General features: G+C 42.5%; 1 protein-coding gene across 1 annotated transcript in view; it reads right to left on the reverse strand.

The window, feature by feature from the left end:
• LOC103761891 (deleted in malignant brain tumors 1 protein) overlaps positions 1–14889 on the reverse strand; it is a 51154-nt gene extending 36265 nt beyond the window's left edge. Inside the window, exons 1-8 of the mRNA XM_029961990.1 lie at positions 14714–14889; positions 13450–13622; positions 12660–13048; positions 11520–11791; positions 3785–4096; positions 1757–2254; positions 882–1268; positions 381–422 (exon numbers count right to left, since the gene is read on the reverse strand). Coding sequence (XP_029817850.1) covers positions 381–422; positions 882–1268; positions 1757–2254; positions 3785–4096; positions 11520–11791; positions 12660–13048; positions 13450–13622; positions 14714–14801 — 2161 coding nt within the window. The 5' untranslated portion in view covers positions 14802–14889. The remainder of the gene's footprint in view (positions 1–380; positions 423–881; positions 1269–1756; positions 2255–3784; positions 4097–11519; positions 11792–12659; positions 13049–13449; positions 13623–14713) is intronic.
• Between the last annotated feature and the right edge of the window lie 1757 nt (positions 14890–16646).

Below are 16646 nucleotides of genomic sequence, written 5' to 3' on the forward strand. Positions count from 1 at the left end.
ACAGCTCCACGCGGCCCTCGCAGCCGTTCCTGCCGCCCCGCAGACGCAGCCTGGCACCTGACACGGGAACATGCCATGGGTCAGGGTCACTCCAGCCTGGCATCCACAGCCCCCACCTCCCCAGCTGTCTTGGACGTTGTGCCCCAGTGACCATGGCCTGAGGAGGTTCAGTCCCAACGGGACGAGGAGAGGACAGGGATCCATTCAGTGTGGCCCATCTCCTAAGGGGGAAAACTCATGCCCCCTGGAGATAGCAGGGTCAGAGGGAACCAGTGGTCATGCACTGAGCAGAATCAGACCAGCAGATCCTCTCTGTTCTCTTTTCTTTCCAGGCTGGGCTTGGTGTAAAACTGGTTGTAAGCTGGGTGAGCAGCAATTACCTGTTGTGTGTGGCCATTGAGCAGGAGGGGGTGGACGAGTGCCTGCAAGAAAGAAAAGGCAGTGAATGAAAAGACAGAGAATGCAGCTGGCTTGTGGTAGTGCATGGAATGGATATGGACATGGCCATGGACATGAAAAGCCAAGCTGGAGGACTAAAGGGGGAAAAAGAATGGATCCTATCTTTCCCCCATCCAGACACCAGTCGGACATGTTTCCAGTCTTGCCCCATCCTCCCAAAAAACAATCCCACCATCCTGCTCTTTGGCCCCTCACTGACCAACTACACTCGGAAGTGTGCAGAACCTGCTGTGCCCTGGTTGTGGGCAACAACAGGGCTTTTGTATGACATGTGTTACCAGCCCCAGGCAGCAGAAGATCCCACCCTCTCCTTTATGCCCTGGCTCTCCCAAGGGAGGTCAGCACGGCTGTTCCCAGCAGACACATCCAGAAGCCACTCAGAATGATTACAAAAAATCCAGTGGTCTCTGCCGCCCACCCACCTGCACAGATGACACTGGCATCCTCCACGTGCCCACAGTTGTGCACTCCCCANGTGGTCTCTGCCGCCCACCCACCTGCACAGATGACACTGGCATCCTCCACGTGCCCACAGTTGTGCACTCCCCAGCCGTTGTGCCTGCACATCCGCAGGGAGGGCTCGTCCCCACGGCACTGCACGTCGTCCAGGAAGATGCGGCCGGAGCCCGGGCCAAAGTGGGCAGTGCGTGGGGCACCCAGGGCCTCCCCACAGCCCAGCTGCCGACACACCACCTGGGCATCCTGCAGGTCCCACTGGTCATCACACACCGTGCCCCACGTGCTGCCGTCGTACAGCTCCACGCGGCCCTCGCAGCCGTTCCTGCCGCCCCGCAGGCGCAGCCTGGCACCTGACACGGACACATGCCATGGGTCGGGGTCACTCTTGGAAAAGAGATGAGGGTAACTAAGGAGACCAGTGAGTGAGAGTGAACAAGGTTACCTGCTGTGCTCTCCTCTGCTGTGGTAGTTGTTCTCAGTGCGGGGATCACCTCTGTTGAGGTGGACGCCTCTGCTGTGGAGAGCGGTAGGGCTGTGGAGGTTGGTAGGGCTGTGGAGGTTGGTGGGGCTGTGGAAGGTGGTAGAGCTGTGCTGGTTTGTAGGGTTGTGGTGGTTGTCTCCAGTGCACTGGATGTCTCTGTTAGGGAGGTCATTAGTTCAATGACAATGGACATGGCACTGGACATGACAAGCAGAGCTGGAGCACTAAGAGAGGACTAAGGAAGAGAGCCAGGAGCTCTGTCCTGCCATTCTAGGAATCTTCCTGCAGTACAATCATGCCTGTGAAGGAAGTTCAGGCACACTAAAGAGAACAGTGAGTGACAGTGGACAGGGTTACCTGCTCTGCTCTCCTCAGCTGTGGTGGCTAATGTTGCTGTGGTGGTTGTATCAAGCTGGGTGAACACCAGTGGTGAGGAACTAGATGTCACTGTGGTGGTCATCTCTGGTGAAGAGAACATGTCTTCCAGGGAGGTCATTAGTGGTTTGGTGGTTGATGTCTCTAGGGTTGATGTCTCTAGGGTTGTCGTCTCTAGGGTTGTCAGTGGCACTGTGGTGGTCATCTCTGAGAATGACAGCTCTGCACTGGTGGTCAGTGGCACCATGCTGGTTGGTGGCTCTGATGATGGTGTCTCCATTGTGCTGGCTATTAATGCTGACATGGTTGTCTCCCCTCGGGATGTCGTCATCTCTGTTGATGCTGAGGTTGTTGTCTCCGTTAGAGATTCCGTTGTTTCTGGGAATGTTGTAGTTTCAACAACTAGAGGCAACTCGAACGCTGCTTCCAGTGTTGCTGTTACTGGTGCCACGGTGGTTGTTGATGCTGCAGCAGCCTCTTCTGTGAACCCAGAAGAAAAACCACCCCACAAGTGAGGACTGTGCTTGTGCAATGGGTGCATCTGTGTGTTACCGACAAGCCCAGTTCCTTAAGGACAAAGTGAAATCAAGGCAAATTACTCTGATGGTGTACTTCATCTTTTCTGGGGTCAATGGATAGAATGGAGGTGGCTAACAACCAGTTGAAAATTTTTCTTGGAAGTGGTATTTCCAGATGATGAAAGCAGGGTAAGGTACTGGTGTGTAAATAAATGGCACTTAAAGAGCCTTAAAAAGCACTGGTGTAGGTAGCATTTTCCTCTAGAATGGATTCAACCCACCAGGCTCTTACTCCCTGAGAAAATGTGGAAAAATGCAATATATACATAAAACAAACTGTTTTATGAGCAAATTGTTGCCATCAGCCATGTCTCAGTTCATGATCATCTCGAGAAAATAAGATACAGATTATCTACATTATTTTAAAAAATAATGGGCAAGTAGCATGACAAAACAACAGGGTGACAGACTATTCAAAATGGATGGATATTTATAAAGGGAATGGGTATTAATGGACCTAGGCTTGAAAAAAACTTGAAAAATATGGAAACAATGCAAAGTGAATTGTCAGCTATGGCAATTTGGGTTGTGACTGTAAAATTACTGTTGGCCATAAAGAATCCATTAAGAGTTCACCTAACCCCATTCCTCCCTGATAAACTGATACCAGATATAACTTTGACTTTAATTTCTACTTGTTTCCTTATTGCCTCTGCCGGGTGATTAGATGGAATTAATATTCTGCATATTGCAATATGTATCTGATCCTTGGGGCTTTAAATTGCTTTGTGTGGATGAGTAAGCACAGTTTGTATGTCACCCTGGTGAGAAAACCTGAGTCCATGCTGGCTCTGCAGGGTCAGCAGGGTGAAAAGACAGGGTTGTCGGAAGATCAGACTGTGCTTACTGTGAATAGGCCTTTTCAGAGGGAGTGTGCCTTTCCACAGATAGAGAATTCTTCATAATAAAGTAGAAAAAAATGTTAGACCTATATCTAGTATAGCTTTTAGTCTTGAATGAACAAAATGTTATCTAGTAGGAGAATGTCTGCATACCCCCATGCTGACACATACACATTGAGTGCAATTTATAGCAAAATTGTTTAGAAAAGAAAAATGTGACAGCACCTGAACAGACAACACCAGCATCTTCGTAGTGGGCACAGTTGTGTATCCTCCATCCCGAGTGATTGCAACGCCACAGGGACATCTCATNCTCTGCAGGGTCAGCAGGGTGAAAAGACAGGGTTGTTGGAAGATCAGACTGTGCTTACTGTGAATAGGCCTTTTCAGAGGGAGTGTGCCTTTCCACAGATAGAGAATTCTTCATAATAAAGTAGAAAAAATGTTGGACCTATATCTAGTATAGCTTTTAGTCTCGAATGAATGAAACATTATCTAGTAGGAGAATGTCTGCATACCTCCATGCTTACACATACAGATGGAGTGCAATTTATAGCAAAATTGTTTAGAAAAGAAAAATGTGACAACACCTGAACAGACAACACCAGCATCTTCGTAGTGGGCACAGTTGTGTATCCTCCATCCCGAGTGATTGCAACGCCACAGGGACATCTCATTCCCATTGCACCTCACGTTGTCCAGCAGGATGCTGCCAGAGCCTGGCCCAAAGTATGCACTTCCCATAGCTGCAATGGCCTGGCCACATCCCAGCTGCCTGCACACAACCTGGGCATCAGCAAGGTCCCAATAATCATCACAAACTGTCCCCGACTGTCCTCTGTAGCGGATCTCAACGCGACCTTCGCATCGGTGCCTTCCGTTCACCAGTTGGATAGAGGGAGCTTTGGGAGAGAGGGAATCGAGCACAAAACAGTCAGACAAATAAGCTAGAAGTGACTGTAAGGAGTATTCTGTCCTCTTGCCCTAAAAGGTGCTTGCCCAGCCCAATATTAAGTGCTCGTAAGGACAGGGGTTTATTCACACCTTTTTTTCCTTCCTCTCTTCCAGATCTCAAAATCAGCTGTGTATATTTTATGCAAGATTGCTGCAGTAAAGACAGAAAGCAGGCTAAGCAAAAACTATTTAAGCTAGAAAGGACATTTCTTACTAATAAGCAAATTATAATAGGAAAGAAAAAGAGAGAAACTTAATTTCAGTCTCTTGATGAAAGCTAAGTAAAACTGTATTAAGAAAATAGCACTAAATTTTGTTCTTTTTGTAAACAGGAAGAAAATATAATGTTTTAAGAACACATTTCATATTTATGTATTACTTTTACTCACTGCTGTCAAAATGTTTTATACTAAAGAACAAAGAGACATCATAATTTGCATTGAATTCTGCTGGAATTTGGGATGCAGAGCCTGGCTTTCCTGCCCTCAACCTGGATCTTACCCAGCAGCATGTGTGTGTAGCTCTGCAGTGTGGCATACAAAGCCTCTGTTGATCTGAGTGCAGAAGGGAAATCAGAGCAGTGGCTCAAGCAGATCGACAAGACTTGAGTGACACAGCAAGATTCATCTTGGACAGCCAAGACTGTGTCTTTTCCCTAAACTTATGTTCTTGGAGCTGCTATAGTGCTGCCATATAAAAGCTGCCAGGCAGATAGATTACAATTCATGGGATATTGTGCACTGTTGAAAGATGAGAATCAGGGCACTACTTTCCTTAAGATGATGTCCAAATTAGGCCCAATGAATCCTTCAGATAAACCATAGAATTCTAGAGAAGACAATATTCATTCTGTATTTCTCTCCATGGTTTAAATAATTTAACTGGAATTTCTCTTCTTCCTCTAGAACTTTCAGAAGAATTTTAAGGACATAGAGTCCACACATCAAATCCAAATCCTATTGTTTTTAAGAGTAATTTTACTGGGAGGAGAATTCCACCAAATGTTCTACAGAATGGACAATAGTCTCAACAGGATGATAAAGATTTCAATAGGAATTCAGTGGCTTTATTTCTTATATACAATTGAAGTGTAATTAGATTTCTGAAATAAAGAAATAACCTATCATGTATACATCTGATTACTGCACTCATTCAGGTAAAACACATCTGCTTTTCACTTTCATTTGGCTTGTTTAGATGTTCTACTGTGAGCAGCATGAAAATCCTGATTTCAGAGAATCATTTTTGGTGAAGACATTTATTAAAGTCTTTACCACCAAGTGTAAGTGAGCAAACAAATGCAGTAACTTAAGATTTGCAGGATTTACACTTTGGAATTCAAAACATGCACACTGCACTTGTTATCCTTTGCTTTTCTGCCAAGTGCATATTTGCCTTGTTATTAAACACTAAGTCATCCAAAGCAAAACAAATCTCAGGAGTTAACAGCTCCATGATTTCTTCACTGCATCTGATTCTTTGTTATTGGACTAGAAGTACAGTCAAGACAGTGGCCAAACTAAATTTGTCCTGATTTGTATGCATTTCAAAGGGAGAAGCTACAAAAGTGCCCCTTGACTTATATCTGACTTGTTTCTTCAAATATCTACTTGAACTTCCACATTTTTGAATCCCTCTCACGGGAGTTCTGAGAGGTGACACAGCAAACCTGGCAAAAAGTCAGCACGGGATTAGGAAATCAAAGCTGATCTAAACCAGGTTAATTTGCTTTCATTCAAGGTCTGTCATCACTGTGAGAGCACAGCCATCAGCTGGGGATGCAGTGAGATGGATTGAGTCCTGCCTCACACTTCAAAGGTATCAAAAAGACAAAAGCCTGTGATTATACAGCAAATACTCTGCTCCAGGAGACAGAGGCAGAGAGCAGAGAGAAGAAGAAGAGCAGCCAAAGGGAGATGGCTCATCAGCAGGCAAGCAGAGGACAGATGGAGAAAGTTGGATGAGGTGGATGATGGCAACATAAATTCTCATCACAATGTTTAAATGGTTGGTTAGAAAAATCATCAGCAGTTATTCTAAGATATACACAGAACTATTTAGCTCAAAAAAGTCACCCAAGTCGCTTAGGAGATAGAAACTAATCATGTGAGGAAGAATTCAATGGCCATAAAAAAGTTCAACTAAAAGCATTTCTTCACTATCATTTTCAGATGTCCATCATTCACCCACAGTGCTAGAGTAAGAAAACTTTACTTCTTGTTATATTTCACTAAATTGTACGTAAGACCAAGAAGAACCAAATAATACAAGGAATATTAAATATATAGCATATGTATGCATGCATATACTATGAAATAAATATACACTGAAAATAAATGAATAAATAAATAAATAATCATTTTCATTATTCTTAGATCAAATTTCTGGAACTGGAGGAATGACTTGTTCATAACATACTCACAGACAGAATTCTCGAAATGATGCAAGGCACTAAGACCAGTATGACCCTGTGACAGCAAAATGAACTCCACTAAACGGTTCAAAACGTTCTTACCATTCAATCTGGTGATTAGTTCATCATTTTAGTAGAACAAAACTGTGCTATCTCTTTCCTCTAATTCCTGCTTTAGCCTTTTTCCCAAACTGATACAAACATGAATCTAAATTCTGTTCGCGGAATCAACAGAGAAGCTCCAAGCATTAAATTTTTTTATGCACCCTGGAACAAGTCTAAGTGGTTTTTACCTGTTTTGGCCTCCAGAACTGCTGGACCCAACAGGAATAGCCATGTCAAAATCATACTGGTACCCATCTTACCAAGTACTATTGATAGAAAGGACCTCAGAATATATAGTCTCTATTTCTGAAGGGGAGTGGCTCTACAGGTTTCTTTCTCTACAGGAGAACAATAAAACAACCACAGTCCTCTGATCTGAAACAAACATATGTTTGATTTGTTATTTAATATTTTGTAACTTCCTGGGTTTTGCAAAAAGATAACATCTCAAGAGTAACATTTTCCATTGCCTGGAAGGAAATATTTATGCTACCATAGGTTTCACAATCATCTCATTGTACAAAAAAAAAAAAGAATGAGCTCCTATCCAAAGACACCTTTCAATTCCAGCTGATGATTCTCGGTATTTTTCTTTCATGGTGAGATTCCTTGACACGTTATCAGGATGGTAGTAGAATCTTGAAACTTAAATGGGCTTCTTCCAGCAAAACAGTAAAAGAGACTTACCAACCAGTATGGCAAGTCTTCCTGGGGAATCAAGAATGTCCTAAAGCTTCAGCATACTTTAAATAAAATAAGATTAGACTTGCTGGCCCTGTTGAAGTGTGACTGGGGAGTTTCTGAAGAATCTTGCAATTGAAGTCAACACCTCCACCCCCGCAATTAACCCATTCTTTTTTGGCACATTTAATTTCAAGCCAAAACTCAAGTCAAAATTCACTGAGAGGCTGTTAGATCAGAAAAAAGTGTCAGAGGATCGGGGTCAGCTGATAACCTTTTGTGCAAAAACTGTAGAAAAATGAGTAGATTTTGCCCAGAGTTAAGAAAATTACATAGCTTGCAACTTAATTTTATTCTAAAACTTCCTTTGATGCTTTGAACCAACAAATAAGGGGGAAAATGTTCAGATTTTCTATTAAGAAAATTTCTTAATATATTCCTTGTTTAATTTTGCATAGTGACAGTTACAGCTGTATCATTCTTTGAAGAATGAATTCAAAGCTTTTCCACAACATGAAATAATTCTTAATTCTCGTTCACCACTCTCTTGTCAGAGTGATTACTTTCCTCTCTTTCTGTGTTTTAACAATTTAAGAAGAAAAAGGGGATGAGCATCCCTACCCTGAAGAGCCAGAATGTTGTTTTCCATCTCATTCCTACCTCTACAGCCATCATTTCTTGGATGGAATTATCCCAAGTTAAAATTGCTGCCATATACAAATTTATTGCTTCCAGGGACAGTCATCAAGGATGAAAACCAAAGGCCAAAGGAGAAAGAGAAGGCCTTTCCACAAAGGCCAACATTACTGGAATGGAAGAAGGAAGTGTAAAATACAAGAGGCCAAAGATAACGTTGGAAGGTTTGAGAGTGAACATTGACAAGGGTAAATATGTTTCTTCTTTATCCAAACAACCACATTTACCCATGAATGAGGATATGTACACAACACCTGGTATTCACTATTCATATTCTTCTGGTTTTGACACCTTGACAAGAAGCAGAAAAAATCCAGTATATTTGACTGGCCAATCAAACGCTGCAATCAGTGAAGCGACAGTAAGTGATGGATTCCAATCCTTCTCCAAACTCCTGCAATGACTGAAAAGGGTGAGGAGGAAGGGGAACACAAAAGGGATTCCCGGGTGGTTCAAGTGTAAAAAAACATCTTAAGCTGCCCAGGTAAAAGAACAAAATTGATTAATTCTTCACTACACTCTTCACTAATGAATTCTTAATGTCAAAAATCTAGATATTTCTAGACATCTTGATTATCAGACAATCTCTGCATGTAGAAATAGATAAATAGTATGTTCCAATTAATCTTAATTAATTAATTAATACAAATACTCTACAGTTCATGTTTTCATCCTTCCCATCGGTTAGGTTGGTCTCTTGCAGTAAGAGACTTTTGTTCTTAAGGTCTTCTGGCAGCTTGAGGTAATTCCCAGCACATCACTCTGTGAAAGAAGCTTTGAAAACACTTTCTCTTCTGCTGACTGAAAGTGAGGACACTTTGCAGACATACTGGTTTTGGTGAGATCAAAATGAAAACCACTGAAAGAACAAACAAGATTAATCCTCTTTTGCATGTGTCTACAAGAAAGTATCTGCACTGAAAAAAGGGTAGCCACAGACTTCTGAAAAAAAGGAAAGGTATTATGATGCAGTTAGGCGGTTTAGTCTAATTTATTTGGTTACTTGATGGCCTCTTGGGCTCTGTTGCCTGTGTCATGTGAAGTATGTCATTGCAAACTGATCTGCATTTGGTCGGTGGTGAGGATGCAAGTGGATCAGAACTGTCCACCACTGGATTTATTGGTAGATTTCCCTAATGGGGGAGGACAGGAGGTGGGAAGGAAGGTCTGTGGCAGAGACATCGTTCACCAGGCACATGTACTTTGAGCATGACCCTTTCCTCGTCATCAAATGCAGCCCTTGCTGTGCTGAGCAGATCACTGGACTCCCCTGAGTCTGGACAACCTCTGGTCCGCACAACAGGACTAGATGAAAGGCAGGTCACCTACCTGTTCTGCCCTTCAAAGGTGCCTGTAGGCAAAGGGAAGGTGAGGGCCCTCAATCTTTGTTGCTCCTGTGTGGAAAACAAAACTCACACTTTCTGTGTGCAGTGCCAGTCCCTACGTGTATGATCCCATCTCCACAACACGGAGCAGTGATGAGAGGCCTGCCCGGAATCATGAGGAGAAGGCAGCTTGAAGGAAGAAATGGTACAGGCTGTAATGATGGTTCCTGTCAGAGCTGCCCACATCCTCCTTGTCAGGTCAGGATGTCACCCTGGAGTACAGCACACCTTCCTTACACGTCACTACTTTGACTCTGGCTCACCTCACACTTAGTACATTACGCTGTTCCAAATGAACTTACCTCTTTCATAGCTGGCTGGAAAACAGGAAAGTCTGAAGAAGGGCATTTCTCAATCAACACCAATGACCTTTACACCTGTATTAAGTAGCTTCTTCTGAAGAAATTCTTCCTTTTTTTATTGTTTTTATTTTGTTTTCGCGTGGGAATAAGAGACAGGACACACTTCCTTATGGTAATTTACGTACATTCTCTCTCTCCCCCACTTCACAGGTGTAGAAATGTGTGAGAGCAAGAGCAGCAATTGTTGCTTAGAAAAGTCACTTTGTCAGAAGCCACATTTTCCAGTCTGATAATGTGTTAGCTGTGAGTTCATTCACAGAAGTGCTTTGTTTGCAAGTACACAAAAAAGAGTATTACTCAAAAAAACCCCCACTTTCTTTCATGCTTTTATTACACATTTATCTAACAGATTCATATTCATCCTCCACACAAAATCTTACAAATGGCCTACATCTACTCAGAGAAACATGTACTTGGGAAGAACCATACCCCCCAAAGTAAGGATCACTGTACAGGAATACTTCCTTATGTGCATTTTTGCTTATGGCTCATTACTGAGATTTTTTTTACTGCAAAGTAACATTTTTGTTGGACTACACGGAGCATCTCATGGTGTTACACAGGTGTTTTATCTGCATATCAGCAATGGCCAAAGTTCTTTCTCAAGTCACCTAAATCAGACAGACACTCAACCAAGAGTTCAACTGAGATGCTCTGAAATGTCCAGCATTGAAGGTGCTTATTTGAATACTAGGGTGGAAGAATCAATGTTTCTTTACACCTTAGGTATGTTTGGACTAGGTTTTAAAATCAGACTGCTTTAAAAGTTCAGTTCATGGTAACATCAGGTGTAATCTTGATACAAGACATTCTTCTGACAAGAAGGTAGTGGAATAGTCAAGTAAGAGTTGTCCTTCACGCTGATTGCAAAACCAAACAATGAAGCAGATGGCTGGTGAAAATATCCTTCCACCTGCAAGCCTGGGTTGCCTCTCACATTATCTGGTAGGGGATGGGTTTCTGCAGCTCACGCTTCAAAAGAAATCCTCCCACGGTGAGAAGAGCAGCAGCTCCCAGCACCACGGCGGTGGCAGCCAGGGGGACGTGGGAGCTGCCAGCAGGCTCTGAGCTCAGAGACTCCCCTCTTGCCTGCATGTCAGAGTCAAGCTCTGTGCACGAAAGAGAAAGAGAAAGGCTTACATTTGTTTTCCTGACCTGGTTAATCTCAGAGGTAATTAGGCAAAGAGAACTTGAATTACAATGCTGTAATCTGGGTTAGATCAGAAACCAAATTGTTCTACTGCAAATGATTCTGTGGCCCCACAAAAAGGTTATGGCAAGAAATTAAAGAGTATCTGAGAGTCTGTAATTATTACACTCAAAGACCACAAGATGCCATTTTCTGACAGTGGCAACAATGGATACAAGGCATTGGGAAGCAACATGTCAAAGGGGACTTAGAGATTGATCATTAATGAATGAGAGACATGCCAGTGAGGCACAGCCAGCTTAGGAATATTAATATAAATCCAGCAGGGAGATGAGTTATAGCTCATCCCCCTTTCTGCAGAACTGAATCAATTGCCATTGTGCAGAACAAAGAATGGATCTAAACTATGACAGAAAGGAAACAGCTTGTAAAACTAATATAAATATTATATTAAAAAAATATAATAATCCCCATAAGAATCATAGCAGAATTGCAAATAAATGGGTTTCATGTCTGAACTGCAGTGCAAACACACAGTAACACACAGAGTCTTACGTTATTTAAGGTATTTAAACTTACCAGTGTTCCTGTTCTCAGCGTGAGCTTCCCGAAGCTGCACAGGTCCAACAACAACACTCACTTGTCCCTGGGAAGAACCTGAATTCCTCTTGAGCCTACTCACACAGCCCTGATAGCAGCGGGAGGAGTAGTCTCTCTGCCTGCACACCACCAGCTCGCACTGCAGGTAAACCGACGGGTATTGCTCAGCAAAGGAGAAAGCCTTGAACGAAAACCGAGCGACGCTGCCGCGCGGTGAGGGGTGCAAAGAGTAGGTAGGGTCCTTAACACACCTGGGGAGACATAAAGCCAGCAGATTAGCCACTGACCAACTCAGCTTCTCTTGAATAGCAGCACTATTGCATTACCTTTGTGCAATAAGTTTCAGAGTTAAATACAAAATCAGAAATCGGAAGGATTAAGAAAAGCGCGCGCTTTTAGCAAGAGGAGGGATTATTAAATGCACGCAGCACAGAAATTTCATAGCTCAACAAAGTTTGTGTAAGCATGGAGAGCTGGAAAATGACTAGTGGTTCTACTGGTTTCTGTGTTTCAGCTGAGAACCTGTTTTGCATTTGCCTGTGTGCAAAGAGGTTCCTGAAGGTTGCTGAAGAAAGGGAAAGTGTCCTTTTCTACTCTGGAAGCACAAAACTAATTCTAATACACTTTTCTTTTTTAATAAACATGTTCTTTAGTGCCTCAATATACCTTGGTATAAAATTAAGCAAAATGTTCTGGGTGTCTAGAATAACAAGAAAAGGCTAAGGGACTTCTTTGCTTTTTGAGTAGACAGTTTTCTGTTCTAGCTAAGATGCTGTAAAATTCTAATTGTGATATATGGAAGTGTAGAGCTATTGACATCCCTACATTTCATACATTTATGAAATTCATCAAACAAAATCAGACCTCAATTTCTGCACTTGAGAAGAAATCTCAGTGCAGATCCTTGAGTGAAATCTCAATGCTTGACTGCAACTTCTGAATGGCATTTCTTTGTCATACTGTATTTTATTCAGGCTTTGCCAAAAGGTTGTTGTTAGAAGTGTATTTGTACTGAGAATTGCAGCCAATGTACACAGGCCCTAAATCACCTCTTTCACAAATTAAGCTCTTTCAGAAGTATCCATATACTTTCAAAGTAATTCCTTAGAAAGCTCTTACCCCCTTTTGATCAATTCATAGGTCATGGTTCTAAAGTCACTGGGATCCGGTGATGCCACGCAGGTGTCCACAAACACTATCAGATTTTGGTCAGAGCTGTGAAGAGATGCTTGGAGGAACAAATTCTGATTCAGGTCAACGTAGTACGGGAAGTTCTGCACCGGCCACAGGAAAGATGAGGAATTGTAGAATGCCAGGTCCACGTCGTATCTGCCATACTGGGTCTCACTGACATCAGTGATGTCATTGGCCGTGTACACTACTTGCACCCAGGTGTTCTGGATCATTTTGCAGCTGACATGGAGGTGAAGGTCCTTCTGCCTTTTGATGGTGTAACCAGGAGCAGACACTTTTATCACGTTGGAGTAGGTGATGGTTTCGCTGTCGGCCTATTTGACACATTAAATGAGTGCAAAATTACCACGTGTGGTTGTGTTCACTGTGTGTACCATGTGTGTGCTATAAACTTCTGTATTTGCCAGGTCTTAGTATTACTCAGAAAGGACATGTCATACTCAAAAATACCTAAGCATCTGCATGGGGTTGCTCACTTAACTCTCCCCTCTACTCTTGTTCTCTAAAACACCACTCTGAAATAGACACAGGGATTTCCTAAACCCTGGAAAGGATAAATAGGAATATTTAACAAACTTTAGCCTCCAGAAACATGTGATTATTTTCTGTGTTTTGAATACCTGGGGCCTACTACACCCTTTGCAATTCAAGACAATTTTCTAAATGTCTATTAAATTTCCATGCCCAGAGCTCTCCCAAATGTGTTGACACCAACCTGTCTCTGCGTGCCACAGCCACTGTATGGAATGTTGAATATAACCATTGTTGATGTGATTGTTGGTCTACAGTTGGGGTCAGGCAAGCTGATGCTCCTCACTGAGTAGCCCTGTGACTGGAGATAGTGTCTGTCCACAACTGCGCGCATGGAGGTTGGGTAGCACGCAAGGGCTAGGGAAGAAAATATGAACTATTAGTGGTTCCAGGCACTTGATAATGCTTGCATGTTGCAACTTCAACAAATACAGTCCCTGCTATCATTTAGAGATAAGCCAAACTGCTTACTTTTACACTTTAGACTTAGATATGAGGAAGCAATAGTCTCTGACATACTTCAGCTGACCTTCAGTTACTCCCCTGGCAAAAAACATGTAGCTTAAAATAGTTTTTTGCTGAGACCTTGAGCCTATATCACCACTCACACAAAAATGATAAGAAGTGGGAGTTTTTCCTGAATAAGAATCCGAAAAATATTGTGGAAGGCGTAGAGCTGAAGTTTCAGACTGGTTTACAGAAACACAGCTTGGCTGGGAGGGGATCCTGATACTGTCTCCATGATGCTTCACTGAGCCCATGACATGAAAAGTAATGGTTCCATGGAGAGTTTGGCCTTTGGTGGAGTGAGATGTCTGATAACAAGGACCTACTGGCAACACACAGCCTCTTGAAAAGCAGTTAAAAAGACAAGAGAGCCAAATGTTTGTGCTGGAGAGGTTGTGAGTGTGCTTGAGATACACCTTAGCATTGGGACTGCAGGACAGTGCTGGAACAGGTCACCCAGAGAAGTAGCTTTGAGTATTTCATCCTTTGAATATTTCTAGAGACAGAGCTAGACAAGTTCATAATGGACCTGACCAGGTGTTGGCAAGAGCTCTGCTTTGAATAGTTGGACAAGGAAACCTCCAAAAGTCCCTTCTAACCAATATTTCTATGATTCTATGAAAATTTGCCCAGAAATGTACAAAAACATATATGAATTACAATGTGATACAAAGAAATATGAATTTAGAAAACATCATAGAAAACATCTAGAGGCAATTAAATTGATACCTGAAGATTTTTTTAAGAAAAAAATATAATTATTGTCTGAAAGTGACCGGTCAATAATTAGTTGCAAAATTCAAGTTGGAATGTCAATTATGTGGGATTTCTTCAGCAAAAGTAACCCATATTTATATGGTAAATAAAATCAGTGTATAAAAGCTTATGAGGAAAGAAAACATTACAAACAGAATGGAATTACAAATAGAATGGAAACTTACTGGTATTCTGGTCTGCTGGAAAGGACTGATACTGAGCCCGAAACCTTCCACTGGAATATTTGGAGTCACTGTAAAACTTGACAGTCATGAAGTTTGAGGATGACCTGTATGTGAGTTTAGAAGTAGAACAAATTCTTCCAAGTAGAGGTGAAGTATTGGGTGGCCCATCATAGATTTCAATATAGTCATACAGGCATCCACCCAGCAACCTGAGGAAGAAATTTGAACATATAATGAAATGCATTTGGTAAACTTTGGTTTTTCAATGCTGAACAAACAATAAAATAAGATTCTGCATTCACATATTTCCCGTGTATATTTATCATTCACTTAGAGGATGGGAAATGTGCCCAGGAACTGTGGATGCAGTTGAGATTTGGAATCTATTAATTGCCCAGTAGAAAGTGGTTTACTTACTGAACACTTTGGAATGTGAGCATAATGCGAAAATTATTTGCTACTTGTATTTCCCACAAGCAATCTGCTCTCTCTGGATAATTCAAAGGATAAGGACTCTCAAATGTCCCGGAGGGAGTTAAAAAGAGGTTACCACAAAAAAATCTTGTGTCTGAAAAAAAAAAAAAGATTTAGATGTGATTCACTTAGACTTAATTATAATAAATTAAAATATATTGTATACAACCAAGCCAAAGCAAAAGGAGGTTAAATCTCAAAGGAAACTGAATTGTTGTTCTCTTCTTAGTTAGAAAACAGGTGTGATGATCTCTTCAGACAATTCTGACTGACCCTTGCAGTAAGACTTCAGCCATATCTGTGCCAGGGAAAGTCATATCATGGTCCAAATACCATGAAATCAGAGAAGGAAAAAAAGGGAAGACCCTCTAGCACACAGGCACCTTCTCTTGCTGGGGACTAAGCAATGCTCTATGGGTTCCACCACTCCCACCATCGGCTTCATTAGGCTGTGCTTGTCCCAGGCTCTGCTCTCCCACACAGAAGAGCAAAGACCAGCCTCTGCAGCACTTCCTGGTTCCAAAAAGAAGTGACCAGAAAAACAAGGACAAATTCAGACCCACCTGGAGTAGTGGTGCCCGTAGTGGTGGTCGTGGTTGTGATATCTGTAGAAGAGGAAGAGAAAGAGGCAAGTGAGGCCCTGGTGGATGAAGGAGCATGGCCAGGTTTTCTGCCATTGCTGGGGATGTTGGTGCCACCCTGTCACATGGGAGATTGTGAGCAACATCTCAGCAGGATGTTTGTCTGTTGTAGGAGTAAAGAAACTCAGAATTTTTGAACACATCTCCAAAACAGGCCGTGCTTGTCCCAGGCACTGCTCTCCCACACAGAAGACCAAAGGCCAACCTCTGCAGCACTTCCAGGTTCAGAAAAGAAATGGCCAGAAAAACAAGGATAAATTCAGACCCACCTGGAGTAGTGTTTTCTGTGGTCATGAGTGGGGTTGTGGTATCTGCAAGAGAGGAAAAGAAAGAGGCAAGTGAGGCCCTGGCGGATGAAGGAGCATGGCCAGGTTTTCTGCCAGTGCTGGGGATGTTGGTGCCACCCTGTGACAGGAACAATGGGGACCCTGGGGGTCTGAGTAAAAGATGTTGGCCCAAATACCATAAAATTAGAGAAGAAACAAAGGAAAATCTCCCTCATCATCAACACATTCTGAAATCCATCCCCAGCAACAGAATCACTCAAACGACAAAGTCTCCTGTATAGGATTTAAACAACATGAGTAAGGATTTTTTCCCTAAATATTGCATAATGCAAATGTCGCACCTCACATCTACTAAATAGTAATTAATTCTCCTCTAAAGTAATGCCTCAGAGAAATAGAATTAAAAACACAAACCTGGAATGGTTGTTGAAGCAAAAGTGGTGCTCATGGTCAGGGCATCTGTAAGGGAGGAAGAGAAAGAAGCAAGTGAGGCCCTGGTGGATGAAGGAGCATGGCCAGGTTTTCTGCCAG

The sequence above is a fragment of the Manacus vitellinus genome, unplaced genomic scaffold (assembly GCF_001715985.3).
Source record: "Manacus vitellinus isolate BGI_N305 unplaced genomic scaffold, ASM171598v3 scaffold_40_pilon, whole genome shotgun sequence".
Lineage (NCBI taxonomy): Eukaryota > Metazoa > Chordata > Aves > Passeriformes > Pipridae > Manacus > Manacus vitellinus.